The sequence below is a fragment of the Anomaloglossus baeobatrachus genome, chromosome 5, assembly GCF_048569485.1.
Source record: "Anomaloglossus baeobatrachus isolate aAnoBae1 chromosome 5, aAnoBae1.hap1, whole genome shotgun sequence".
Classification (NCBI taxonomy): Eukaryota; Metazoa; Chordata; class Amphibia; order Anura; family Aromobatidae; genus Anomaloglossus; species Anomaloglossus baeobatrachus.
In genome coordinates this window covers 56,663,105-56,677,644 of record NC_134357.1, presented here as the reverse complement: position 1 = coordinate 56,677,644, position 14,540 = coordinate 56,663,105, and the positions used below count along the sequence as shown (strand labels likewise).

At 51.7% G+C, this 14,540-nt stretch overlaps 1 protein-coding gene across 1 annotated transcript in view; it reads right to left on the bottom strand.

The window, feature by feature from the left end:
- LOC142312623 (alpha-2-macroglobulin-like protein 1) overlaps nt 1-14,540 on the bottom strand; it is a 174,685-nt gene that overhangs the window by 25,776 nt on the left and 134,369 nt on the right. The window contains exons 29-30 of the mRNA XM_075351618.1: nt 8,436-8,614; nt 8,113-8,328 (exon numbers count right to left, since the gene is read on the bottom strand). Coding sequence (XP_075207733.1) covers nt 8,113-8,328; nt 8,436-8,614 — 395 coding nt within the window. The remainder of the gene's footprint in view (nt 1-8,112; nt 8,329-8,435; nt 8,615-14,540) is intronic.

Here is a 14,540-nt window from a genome sequence, read left to right as displayed (position 1 = left end):
CTGGACCACAAAGGCAACCATCACGCTTACCTATTGGGGTTAGGCCCACCTGTAGTGCTGAGATAGAAGACGTACCACGTAGTCAGGGGCAAACACCAGAGCTACGTAGGTCCCAGCGCAGCACTCGGGGACAACCCCCTCTAAGGTATAGGGAGTCTACTGTATAAAGTAAAGAGTACTTATTAGAGTGTAAATAGTTATGCAAAATGTCTGTCATGTTGTGCACAAAATGTTTTCTTTTTCTTTGATTGCGAAAATGGACAATTGGGCCACTGGACTATGGGTGGCCAACACCTAAATTGTTCATAGTTAGCACCAGTGTGCTCAAACACCCCTGAAGAAAAACCCGTCCGGCGTGCATAGAGTGGGGTCATCAATGCTCTGACGCACGCCCAGAGCCTACGTTGGGGGTTTGATCGCGGCGGGTCCCCCATGGAGCAGTGTAATGGACACCCGGCAGGGAGCCACACTGGACTCTTATAGAAATGTTTAAGATTGTAACGTTAAAGAGAATGTGCCTCCCATATTGGGATGAAATGTATGACATGTTATGTTTTGTTTCTACAGTCCGGGAGTACTGAATTTAACTAAGGGGGAGTGTGGCGCCCTAGGACCTGGTCGCCACAACGGCATTGCCCTCCTGAGGGTTAATGCTGAGCCTGGAGGTAATGGGGAAATCTACTGGCCAGTAAGTTAACATCCACCGCAGTTTCTCCCTCAGGCCAGTAGGGGGAGCTCTGAACCTGAAGTTTCAGGGAGCTTCCTTAAGCCTGACCTGGGGGAGGAGTGAGGTAGTCTGTAGGGAGCAGCAGAAGTGAACAGACACAGAGTGAGCTGTCCTGTGAATCTGGGGCCTAGAGCTGGAGCAGTTTGGCCCAGAGAAGCAGGAGTAGCTGAGAGGCAGCAGAGAGACTCGGACATCGGAGTCTGTGGTTGCCAGGGTATAAAATCCGTCCCTGGTAGCCGAATCCGAAGGGCAGGGGAGCTGCAAGCCCCTGGCCCAGACACATCCAAGGTACAGCTGCAGCATCAGGGCCCGGTGTGGACCCCAGCGGAGAAGCACCAGGGAGTGGGCCTGCGCAGCCACCTACAGAGGGAAGGGACGTGCTATTGGTCCCAGCAGCGAAGAGGGCCATTGCTGGATTCAGAGAAGCAGGGTCCTATCATCACCAAGAAAGGTACAGGAGTAGGCCTCATACTCAGCTGGCCAGAAAGATCACCCCAAGTACTTCCAGGCCGACCGGATCCCCATCACCACCTGTAACGGTCTCCCAGGACTGGACTGTTCCCAGAGTAAAAGAGGAAAAGGTAAAGAGACTGTTGTTTGTGCCTGGTTCTTTCCTCGCCTGTCGGCCCTGCACCGTGTTAGTCACACAGCACCATAGACTTTCACAAGCACCAACTGTGCCCCGGGCATTGCTCCACCTGTGGGGAGCAGTACCATCATAGCTGCCATAATATCATCCCGGAGGCCTCACACAGCAGCGGCGGCTTATTAGCCGCATACCACAGGTGGCGTCACGAACACAACCATTAACAAGCAAGCCACATATTCTACTGACACCCACCAGGGCCACGGAGCCGGGCCCAGCCACCACTGACTACCACCGGATTAGTCCAGCCCGGCACCGGGTGTCCCATAGCCCTGGGGTGGGCGAGTCATATACGCCGGGGAGCGGGCTACCGTTGGGAAGCCATCGGAGCCAAAACACTACACAGGTGCAGGGAAAGACAGCCGCCATCACCTGTCCGGGGAGAGACACAGCAGCCGGCTGCGGGACCCGTCCATCCAGCCGTTTGGTTTACCGGAGACTTTGTGCATCTGTTGCTGAGTGAGTACACCAGTGCCATCCGGCACTGCGCCACGCTGTCCCTGCGACCCTGCACCTCACCAACCCTGCCTCCCCGTCACACCACCGGGCCCCGGGACCACCAACCCCTACCCACGGAGGGGGAAAACAACATCCCAGCTGCTCCCTGCCATCGCTCCCGGGATCCCCGTTACCAGCAGCGGTGGTGCCCATCTTCACCACAACCCGTGGGTGGCGTCACGGACTAAATCCCCAAACAAACTACCCCTTTTCACTCACGGGCGAGGAGCGCCGCTCGAGTCCCCGGATCCGGCTCACCGCTCGAGCTACCGAGCAGCAGCAGCAGCGCCGGACCCGAGCATTGGCGAGCGCAGCGCCCCGCCGCCGGCGACACATGTCACTTCTTTTCTACAGGTACCTGCGATTTTTGCCATAGAAAATGGTAAAAAAAAACGCAGGGACCGCCCTGCGAAAAAAAACGCATCAAAAACTCGGTAAAAACGCATGCATTATTGGTGCATTTTTTTAATGCAAGTGCGCTAATCTGTCAGACTCTCAAGAAATTTCTTGAGAAAAATCCTTTTTTCTAGTGCGCACAGGGCCTTAGGCTTCATTCCCACGATCAGTGTTACTAGCGTTCTGGACTCATTTTTGTTGCATTTAAAACACTGCATTGTACATTGTACAGTACAAGTACATGGAGGATCGGATTAAAAGAAATCTAATGCCCACTGTGCTTCTCTTTTATGCTGTGTAAACTGACCTGCAGTGCTTATGTAGGAGGTGGCTAGATTACCCCACTCCTACGATAATTAAATAAATATATCCAATGTATTTTATAGTATGTGCATCATAATAGTTGTGTTTTATAAAATGTCTAAGTGTTGCTGAGCGGCTAGAGAGTCTAGCGGCTGAGAGTTTGAAGTGTTTTTATTGAAGAATGCATTTTATTGTAATGTGTATTTTATAGTAATGTAAAGTATAACCCATTATGTGTGATTAACGTATTAACTGTGTAATGTAGAGTATAGGATTGTTAGCTAGATAGGAATTAGAGCAACGGGGATTTTGGAGGTATCCGCCAAGTGTCCGGAGCCTAAGGGGTACTTTACACGTTGCGACATCGCACCTGCGATATCGTCGGGGTCAAATCGACAGTGACGCACATCCGGCGCCGGTAACAACGTCACAACGTGTGAAGCCTAGATGCGCCGATAAACGATCGCAAAAGCGTTGTAAATCGGCGATCTGTGTAGCGTCGGTCATTTCCATAATATCGGATTGACCGCTGTTACGATGTTGTTCCTCCTTCCTGCGGCAGCACACATCGCTGTGTGTGAAGCCGCAGGAGCGAGGAACATCTCCTTATCTGCCTCCACCGGCTATGTGGAAGGAAGGAGGGGGGCGGGATGTTTACGTCCGTTCATCTCCGCCCCTCCACTTCTATTGGCCGCCTGCCGTGTGACGTCACTGTGACGCCCCACGACCCGCCCCCTTAGGAAGGAGGTCGCCGGCCAGAGTGACGTCGCGGTGCAGGTAAGTGTGTGTGAAGCTGCCGTAGCGATAATGTTCACTACGGCAGCTATCACAAGATATCGCATGTGCGACGGGGACGAGTACTATCGCACTCGGCATCGCTAGCATCGGCTAGCGATGTCGCAGTGTGCAAAGTACCCCTAAGGCTCACCTCGGGATGGGCTTTAAGAGTACAGGGATTAGACAAACATGCCCAAGAGAGACAGTTCCTTGGGACTAGAGAAGTCGAGGGGCTGAAGCTGTCCGAGGTGGTGAGTGGACATGGGTAGCCACGGAGAGAAGAGCATGCGGAAGCAGAGCCGTAGGCTTGGCATCTGGAAAGCTAATTCCAAGGCAGCGGGCTAGTTAGAAGAAGTGCCCCACAGAATAGCGGCAAAAAAATGGGATAGAAATAGCCATGTCTGTTGAAAAGGTTGAAGAGCAAATAAACCATTCCATGTTGTTTTGCAAAGAGACTCTGTGCGATGTGTTGCCCTGCCACATCTATGATGGTGACCAGCTGTGGGGATATGGACACTTCCCTGAAGACAGAAATAAGTGTCACACCCCCTTCTGGGGTAGATCACAAACACAGGTTCAGTCTGGTGAAATACAGCGGGAGATCTGTAATCCCGGCATTTGCTCGCCTCTACAAGTGGTGCTGTGAGCAGGGTCATTCCTCAAACAATCTGTCAAGACAGGCTGCGAGGAAGACGCCTGAGAAGAACAAATTACGGAACGTGGAAACAAAAGTGATAATGTGGCGCCCTGGACAAGCCAGGGGCCACAGAGAACAACAGAACACACCCCACAGTCCCGGTCAGGCACACCGAAGTCAGACAGTAAAGGGGGCTTTACACGCTGCGACATCGCTAATGCGGAGTCGTTGGGGTCACGGATTTTGTGACGCACATCCGGCCGCATTAGCGATGCCGTTGCGTGTGACACCGATAAGCAATTTTGCATCGTTGAAAAACATGCAAAATCGCTAATCGGCGACATGGGGGTCCATTTTTAAAAATCGTTACTGCAGCAGTAACAAAGTTGTTCCTCGTTCCTGCGGCAGCACACATCGCTGCGTGTAACGCCGCAGGAACGAGGAAGCTCCCCTTACCTGCCTCCCGGCCGCTATGAGGAAGGAAGGAGGTGGGCGGGATGTTACGTCCCGCTCATCTCCGCCCCTCCGCTGCTATTGGGCGGCGGTTCAGTGACGCTTCAGTGACGTCGCTGTGACGCCGCACGGACCGCCCCCTTAGAAAGGAGGCGGTTCGCCCGTCACAGCGACGTCGCCGGACAGGTAAGTATGTGTGACGGCTGTTGTGCGGCACGGGCAGCGATTTGCCCGTGTCGCGCAACAGATGGGGGCGGGTACCCACACTAGCGATATCGGGACCAATATCGCAGTGTGTAAAGTAGCCCTAACCCTTGTTGCCTTCCTCCAGGGGCTGATGTTCACACCACGGGGTGGGGCCAGGCGGTTGATCCCCGCCCGCCGAGGAGTTCCCAGTCCTGGAGGCGGGAAAAACAGGCAGTTAGGTTGTAGAGGTGAAAGTGGAAGGAAGCGAAGTAGTAGTCGAGCAGTCTGAAGTTGGTCCGGGTGTGTGGCCCGGACGGAGCAGCAAGGTTGGCAGACGGTGGTGACCGTCTGCAGGAGTGGCCTATCGGAGTTTACCGAAAGGACCATGGACGGGCGGTGGCCCGGCGGTACCGGACCGGTACACGAAGAGAAGTCAGCACCATCTGGCAGGGGATTGTAGACCCCGGCAAGGCTAGGAGTCGCCGTGAATTTTCCAAATCCGTTAGCGAAGGGAACCTCCTGGGTTTCCCAGCAACTAAGTCCCGACAGAAGGCAACAGTCCAACCGTGAGAGGGAAGCACCGCCACCGCCCAGGCAACCGTTTCCCAGGGCCAGCGCCTGCGGGCAAAAGGGGCTCCTCCGGCTCATATCCAAGTCGGGGAGCGGGTTACCGGTGGGAACCCATCGGAACCAAACATTACATAGGTGCAGGGAAAGGCAGTCACCATCAACCTGCCGGGAGAAACAACACCGCAGCCGTCTGTGGGACCCGTCCATCCAGCCGTGTGTTTTACCGAGAACTGTGTCCTCATCATTGGCTGAGTGAGTACCACCGTGCCGTGTGGCACAGCGCTGCCCCCGCGACCCTGCACCTCACCAGGCCCCGCAACCCGCCTGTCATCCCTACCTACCCCATAACCGGGCCCTGGGACAACCAACCCCCTACCCACGGAGGGGAGAACTAACAACTAAGCTGCTCCTTGTCACCGCTCCCGGGATCCCCGTCCAGAGCAGCGGTGGTGTCACCAATATCACCACAACCGTGGGTGGCGTCACGAACAATAACCCAAATCCCCACAACCATCCCCTTTTCACTCACGGGCGAGGAACGCCGCTCGAGTCCCCGGGATCCGGCCCACCGCTCGAGCCACCACCGAGCAGTAGTAGTAGCAGCAGCAGCCGGACCCGAGCAGTGGGAGAGCACAGCGTCCCCTCCTCCGCCCGCGACAATAAGACATGGCTGGGAGCCAAGTGTGGGCAATGCCCATCCTGGGCGGAACCAAAGAAAAAGAGAGCAGAATGCTATCCAGTGTACTCCGAAGCTGGGGCTTAAGAAACGCCACATGTGCAGTGGATCCCGCCCCTGGCAGGTTCACCAGGGGGTGAGGAAAAGAGCGTGAAGTGCTGCCCTGAGTATTCAGAAGCTAGGGATTTTTCTTACTCCCCTCCCTATTTTTGTTGCACTCCCAACTGCTGGAATGCCGAATTGCTAGGTGGGTGCCGAACCCATATTCCCCTGCCCTGTGGACACTGCCCCTTGCCAATGGATTTTGCCCTTGGCCCAAGGACATTTCCTCATTGTTCCAAAGACTTTGCTCTAATTTCTCAAAGAACTTTTTCCCATGGAACTTTTTCTACCTTGGTGCTTTGGGACAGTGTTGTTTACCCTGTACTAGCATCCGCAGACAGGGGAGGAGGTGGAAGGAACTTGTGGACCCCGACGCATTGGTCCGGACATGCTTCCCTGCTGGAAATTGGCAAGCGTGCGGAACATACTGCTGTTGGCAGATAAGAGACTGTTGCCTGCGGGCAGCCTGCTTGTGGGTCCCCGTTCAGTACCCGGATAGAGGAAAATGGACTCTGGCCTAAAGCGGGCTTTACACGCTACGACATCGCTAATGCGGAGTCGTTGGGGTCACGGAATTCGTGACGCACATCCGGCCGCATTAGCGATGCCGTTGCGTGTGACATCGATTAGCGATTTTGCATCGTTGCAAAACAGTGCAAAATCGCTAATCGGCGACACGGGGGTCCATTCCCAATTATCGTTACTTCAGCAGTAACGAGGTTGTTCGTCGTTCCTGCGGCATCACACATCGCTGCGTGTGACGCCGCAGGAGCGAGGAAGCTCTCCCTACCTGCCTCCGGCCGCTATGCGGAAGGAAGGAGGTGGGCGGGATGTTACGTCCCGCTCATCTCCGCCCCTCCGCTGCGATTGGGCGGCGGTTCAGTGACGTTTCAGTGACGTCGCTGTGACGCCGCACGGACCGCCCCCTTAGAAAGGAGGCGGTTCGCCGGTCACAGCGACGTCGCCGGACAGGTAAGTATGTGTGACGGCTCTGGGCGATGTTGTGCGGCACGGGCAGCGATATGCCCGTGTCGCGCAACAGATGGGGGCGGGTACCCACACTAGCGATATCGGGACCGATATCGCAGTGTGTAAAGTAGCCTTAAGGCCATTCAGACTTTAGAGTAAATAAGTGCAGTCGCCTAGTAAAAGCTTCTGTTTTTTAACATTGGAGTCTATGGTAAACGGATCCATTATCTAATTGCTATATAGCCATCCATTTTTCTATAATTTGTAAAGGATCAGTTTTTTCTTAGTGGATCAGTTTGAAATCGAAGATAAATAGCAATCCATTAACGGATTAGTTTTCCATAGAATTCAATGTTAAAAAGATGCATCCTGCAATAATAAATTTATTCAAAAGGGACAAGAAAGTTGTATTGGTAGAACTTTTTTGCCAATGGATCACTGCAGGATCAATTCTAATGGATGATTACTGGACATGTGAACTCAGCCTTAAGGGGGCTTTACACGCTACGATATCGCTAATGCGAAGTCGTTGGGGTCACGGAATTTATGACGCACATCCGGCCGCATTAGCGATGTGGCGTGTGACACCGATGAGCGATTTTACATCATAGCAAAAACGTGCAAAATCACTCATCGGTGACATGGGGGTCCCTTCTCAAATATCGTTACTGCAGCAGTAACGAAGTTGTTCCTCGTTCCTGCGGCAGCACACATTGCTCCGTGTGACACCGCAGGAACGAGGAACCTCACCTTACCTGCCTCCCGGCCGCTATGCGTAAGGAAGGAGGTGGGCGGGATGTTACGTCCCGCTCATCTCCGCCCCTCCGCTTCTATTGGGCGGCGGTTCAGTGACGCAGCTGTGACGTTGCTGTGACGCTGAACGAACCGCCCCCCCCCTTAGAAAGGAGGCGGTTCGCCGGTCACAGCGACGTCGCCGGGCAGGTAAGTACGTGTGACGGGTCTGGGCGATGTTGTGCGTTACGGGCAGCGATTTGCCCGTGTCACACAACACATGGGGGCGGGTACCCACGCTAGCGATATCGGTACCGATATCGCAGCGTGTAAAGCGGCCTTTAGTCACATATTGTACCCCTGCATTACTAAGGGTGAAATCCTCTAAGTTGCATACATCTCCAGTGGGAACATACCCTAATCCAATGCCCTTCCTTTACCTGTATATATGCGCAGCCTGTCCCGGTAGCTGTCAGTGTATACTCTCCTGGTATATCCGGTAATGTCTCACTTTGGAGAAGCAGGCTGTTCTTCGAGTCCACATGAAACTGTCTATGAAAACCAGACAGCGACTTGACAGTCACCGTTACATCCGGATCATCTTTGTAAGTTATCTTTGCGTATTTTGTCAATGCTTGAACCGCCACTGCCGTATCCTGTAAGACAGGAGACCTGTATAATTCAACCTAAATCTATAAAAAGAGACAGTGAATATGATAAGATATTGTATTGTGAGGGTGGCATATTATTGTAAAAGTTCAACCTGAGTAGATCGGAAGCCGCCGTATGGACTCTGCCCTTTGAAAATCCAGTTGACTATAGAATAAGCCTCCTCGACATCTCTATCTGACGCTTCATGTGAGAGTAATGCAAGGAGAACATAGGAGGAGATCTCAATATCTCCATTATCATTTCCATCTGCTGCCCAATACTTGCTTTCACCTGCCAAAAACAATAATACTGTGAGATAAGAAACCAAAGAACACCAAAATATCATTGTCTACAGTATCTATCTATCTACGGTATCTATGTATCTGCGGTATCTATCTTTCTATGGTATCTATCTATCTATCTATGTATATATCTATTGACTCGCCCACCCCAGGGCTCTGGGACACTAGTCCGGGGGTAGTCAGCGGTGGCAGGGCCCGACTCCGTGACCCTGGCGGGGTCAACTAATATGGCGGCTGTGGCAGTGATGTTCTCAATAAAGTTTAAATAGAGATTTGTGACGCCACCTGTGGATTGCGGCTATGGAACCGCCGCTGCTGGATGGGGCCTCCGGGGCTGATGGATTAGCAGCTGGGATGGTTCTGCTCCCCACAGGTGGAGCGGTACCCCGGGGCAACCGTTGGTGCTTATAAAAGTCTATGCAATGGTGGGGGCGGTGCAGGGCCAATCAGGTAGTGTAAAGAACCGACACAAACAACAGTCTCTTTACCTTCTTTTCTTTTACTTGGCAACAGTTTAGTCCTGGGAGACCGTCACAGGTGGTAAGGGTGATCCGGTCGGCCTGGAAGTACCTGGGGTGATCTCCTTGGCCAGCCGAGTATTGAGGCCTTCTCCCTGTTCTTCCATTGCTTCTACAGGACCCTGCAAGCTTGGTTTAGCAGTGGCCCTCTTGCTGCTGGGACTTGTGGTACGTCCCTTCCCCATATGGTAGGCTGCGCAGGCCCTCTCTGGTGCTTCACTGCTGGAGTCCACACCGGGCCCCTGTAATGCAGCTGGACCTTCGGGTTCTTTTTTGGGGGCCAGGAGACCTGCAGCCCTCCTGTCCTTCGGATTCGGCTACCGGGAGGGGGGGGGGTTACACCCTGGCAACCTCAGACTCCGACGTCTGATGTTTTTTTGCATGCTCTTCTGAGGCGAACAGGTTCTGACCCGTCCTCCTCTAGAGTCTTCTCTACGTGCCTCGCTACGGCTCCTGCTTTCCTGGGTCGAGCTAACCTAGCTCCAGGCCCCAGCTCACAAGACCGTACTACTCAGCTCCTCTCTCCTTGAACTTCCCTCACAGACTACCTAACTCCTCCCTCAGGTCAGAGCTTAAGGAAGTGCTCCCTGGAACTCCAGGATTAGAGTTCCCTCTGCTGGCCTGATGGAGAAACGGTGTTGAATGTTGGTACTTACTGGCCATTAGACTTCCCCAATCACGCCCAGGCTCAGCATTAACCCTTTGGAGGGGCAACACTGTTGTGGCAACCAGATGTTGGGGCGCCACACTATCTACGGTATCTATCTATCTATGTATCTACGGTATCTATCTATCTACGGTATCTATATCTATCTATCTACGGTATCTATCATCTATGTATCTACGGTATCTATCTATCTACGGTATCTATCTATGGTATCTATATCCATCTATCTTCGGTATCTATCTATCTATGGCAGGGGTGGGCAATTAATTTTCCCATGGGGCCGCATGAGAAGTTTGGATGGTTTTAGAGGGCCGGACTAATATAACTAACTCAGTTCTACATATACATATATATATATATATATATATATATATATATAAATATATATATATATATATTATATATATATACACACACACACACACGCACACACAAACACACATATATACTGTGTGTGTATATAATATATATACACATACACACAATGTATACATACATACATACACACACAATCCCCATATACTACATCACTACACCCAGCACATACACCTGTAATATACATCCCTATACACTACACCTGTAACAAACGACACCTCTATATACTATACCACTATATACTACATCACTACACCCCTATATACACCTGTAATATACTACATCACTATATACTACACCTGTAATAACCTACATCACTACACCCCTAGATACTACACTTGTATTATACTACACCTGTGATAAACTACACCACTACACCCCTATATACACCTGTATTATATTACACTCCTATATACACACCTGTATTATACTACACCACTACACCCCTATATACACCTGTATTATACTACACCCCTATATACACCTTTATTACACTACACCCCTATATACACCTGTATTATACAGGTGTATATAGGGGTGTAGTATAATACAGGTGTATATAGGGGTGTAGTATAATACAGGTGTATATAGGGGTGTAGTATAATACAGGTGTATATAGGGGTGTAGTATTATACAGGTGTATATAGAGGTGTAGTATAATACAGGTGTATATAGGGGAGTAGTATAATACAGGTGTATATAGGGGTGTAGTATAATACAGGTGTATATAGGGGTGTAGTATAATACAGGTGTATATAGGGGTGTAGTATAATACAGGTGTATATAGGGGTGTAGTATAATACAGGTGTATATAGGGGTATAGTATAATACAAGTGTATATAGGGGTGTAGTATAATACAGGTGTATATAGGGGTGTAGTGGTGTAGTATAATACAGGTGTATATAGTGGTGTAGTATAATACAGGTGTATATAGGGGTGTAGTGGTGCAGTATAATACAGGTGTATATAGGGGTGTAGTATTATACTACACCCCTATATACACCTGTATTATACTACACCACTACACCCTTATAAAACTAAAAGTTAACCCCCTCCCCCGCCCGCCCCCCATTGTCCCCGCAGGTTACTAGTAACCACTCACCTCTCTTCTTATTGTCCCCTCCTCAGGCTCCTCCACACGTGCCCCCGCTGAGCGGCTTCTCCTTCACATGGCCAGGCTGCGCCGATGCTGTTTTCTTAGGAGTCTCCGCCGCTGCTTCTCTCCATACGGCCCCCTCCGCTCCTTCTCCTGCCAGGCGGGAACTTTTCAAATGACACACGCGCGCCGTACTGACTATATCAGGGCGCGCGTGTGTCACAGAGAAAGGTGCCGGACAGGGAACAGAGGAGAGATTCTTGCGTTCCGCTGCCTGCACTGACTGTGCGGCGCTGCAGGATCTGTCCTCTGTTCCCTGTTTGGTACGCAGCATCTGATGAGGGCAATCTGACCACACGCCTCCCGGAGCCTGGAGCTCCGGACAACAGGTCAGATTGCCCTCATCAGTGACCGGCCAGCAAGGACGCCCTGAACCAGGCGTGCCGGTTACAGAGAGTAGGCGGGCCGGATGTGGCCCGCGGGCCGCCCCTTGCCCAGGTCTGATCTATGGTATCTATCTATCTATCTATCTATGGTATCTATCTATCTACGGTATCTATCTACGGTATCTATCTATCCATTATCTATCCACGGTATCTATCTATGTATCTATGGTATCTAAGTATCGTATCTATCCTTCTGTGTATCTATCTTTGTTTTCCATTTTGAATCTGTTTTTGTTCCATTTGTAACAAAAGAGATGTCTCTGTCTATTGTTCCAGACATACGCAATGATTAACAAATAGATTAATCAACGGATGACTACCCGTTCCAACCAGTACATCATAGACTTCAATGATAAAGGACGACTCCAGTGGTGTTTTTCTAATGTCCCCGCTAGAGTGTTGCTTTAAATCTATGTCCACTGCCCCGTCTTATACTCACCTGCCTCCATCTTCAACTTTTTCTACTGTTGCTCCAGTCAGTATCCTGTGATATGTGACCTGCTCCAGTGTTTCATGGAGCTGGAGGTCACAACTCAGTGCAAGTCTATGAGAGCCTTGTTCTGGCTCTCGTAGAGATGCACTGAAAGCTTGTAGTGTAACTTCTGACTTCTGGCCAGTCAGCAGTTATGGTCACAAGATGGTGTCATGGGAAACAGAGGGGTGCCAAAAAAGGATGAAGATGCCTGAAGGGGAGTAAGACAGGGGGCAGTGGACTTATACATAAAATAACATTCCAGTGCTGAAATAAAACCAAAAAACAATAGAGTAGTATTTTAATGGGACTCTGTCACCAGGTTTTAGCCAACTAATCTGAAAGCAGCATGATGAAGGTAAAGAGACCCTGATTCCAGTGATGTGTCTCTTACTGGGCTACTTAGTGTAGATTTTAAAAAATCTCAGTTTAATCAGCAGTAGATTATCATTATGGGACTACTTGACGTGCTGGCAGGTAGTCCAGCATATCCATGAGCTCTTTATAACTGCTAGATCGCAGCAGAGAAAACAATGATTTTATCAAAATAACAGCAAACAGCTCAGTAAAGGCCGCTTTACACGCAGCGATATCGTGACCGATATCGCTAGCGTGTGTACTCGTCCCCATCGGTTGTGCGACACGGGCAAATCTCTGCCCGTGGCGCAGAACATCGCGCGGACCCGTCACACTACTTACATGCCTAGCGACGTCGCTGTGACCGGCAAACCGCCTCCTTTCTAAGGGGGCGGTTCGTTCGGCGTCACAGCGACGTCACTAAGCGGCCGCCCAATAGAAGCAGGTGGTGGGCGGAGATGAGCGGCCGTAACACCCCGCCCACCACCTTCCTTCCTCATTGCCGGTGGGCGCAGGTAAGGTGAGGTTCATCGTTCCTGCGGTGTCACACATAGCGATGTGTGCTGCCGCAGGAACGACGAACTACATCGCTAGCTGCAGCAGCAGCTATAATCGAGAATAGGGGGGCATGTCACCGATTAGCGATTTTGAACATTTTTGCGCCGATTCAAAATCGCTCATAGGTGTCACACGCAACGACATCGCTAACGCGGCCGGATGTGCGTCACAAATTTCGTGACCCCAACGACATCGCTTGAGCGATGTCGTGTGACGCCCTGGATTAGCCAGGTAGTCACAGGCATAACATCGCCCACACCCCCTCCCCTAGACAGATACAACCGTCAAACTTAAAATCCTTGTTGCCCCCTCCAGGGGCTGATGTCCACACCAGGTGGGGTGGAGCCAGGCGGTTGGCCCCACCCACCGAGGAGTTCACAGTCCTGGAGGCGGGAAAAGGCAGTCAGTTAGAGTCGGTTAGTGTTGGGAGTTAGTGAGAGAGGAGTGAAGTGAGGAGCCCGGGGTGGGCAGGAGTGAAGTGGAGAGCAGTAGAGGAGAAGTGAAGCTGCCGGTGCCTGGAAAGGAGCCCGGGCATGGAGAGCAAGGTCGACAGATGGTGGTGGCCGTCTGCAGGAGTAGGTGCAGGTCAGTGAAACCGAAGGACTGGAGACGAGCGGCGACCCGCCGGTACCGAACCGGGAAGCAGAACCTGCATCAGCACAAAAGGGCAGGGCCATCGGACCCCGACGAGGCTAGAAGCTGCCGGCAAAGGTCAAATCCGAGTGTGACCGGAACCCCCGGGGTTCCCTAACTACCAAATCCTGTCAGGATATAGAGCCACCGCCAAGGGCTAGAGATCCAAAAGGCCAGCGCCTGCGGGCAACGAGAGCTCCCTAGGGCATATACACCAGGGAGTGGACTACCGTTGGGAAACCATCATAGTCAAACCAGTTTCAGGGTGCAGGGAAAGACAGCCACCACCACCTGTCCGGGGAGAACACAGACGCAGCAGCCGTCTGCGGGACCCGTCCATCCAGCCGTTTGGTTTACCGAAGACTTTTGTGCATTTGTATCTGAGTGAGTACAACAGTGCCATCCGGCACCGCGCCGTGCTGCCCCTGCAACCCTGCACACCAGTTATCCAGCCTCCCCGTATCACCACCGGGGCCCGGGATCACCAACCCCTACCCACGGAGGAGGAGTCAACATCCCAGCTGCTCACTGCCATCGCTCCCGGGATCCCCGTCACCAAGCAGCGGTGGTGCCCACTATCACCACGCCCCGTGGGTGGCATCACGAACTAATAACTTCCCCTAAGGCTATGTGCGCACTAGGCCGTTTTACCCGCGGATTTGCTGGGGAAATTTCTTGAGAAATGTCTGCAATCTTTGTGCAGACATTTCCCAGCAAATCCTATGTGAAAAAAAACTAGCTGTGCGCACGCTGCGGATTTTTCTCAAGAAATTTCCTTGAGAAGATTTTCTT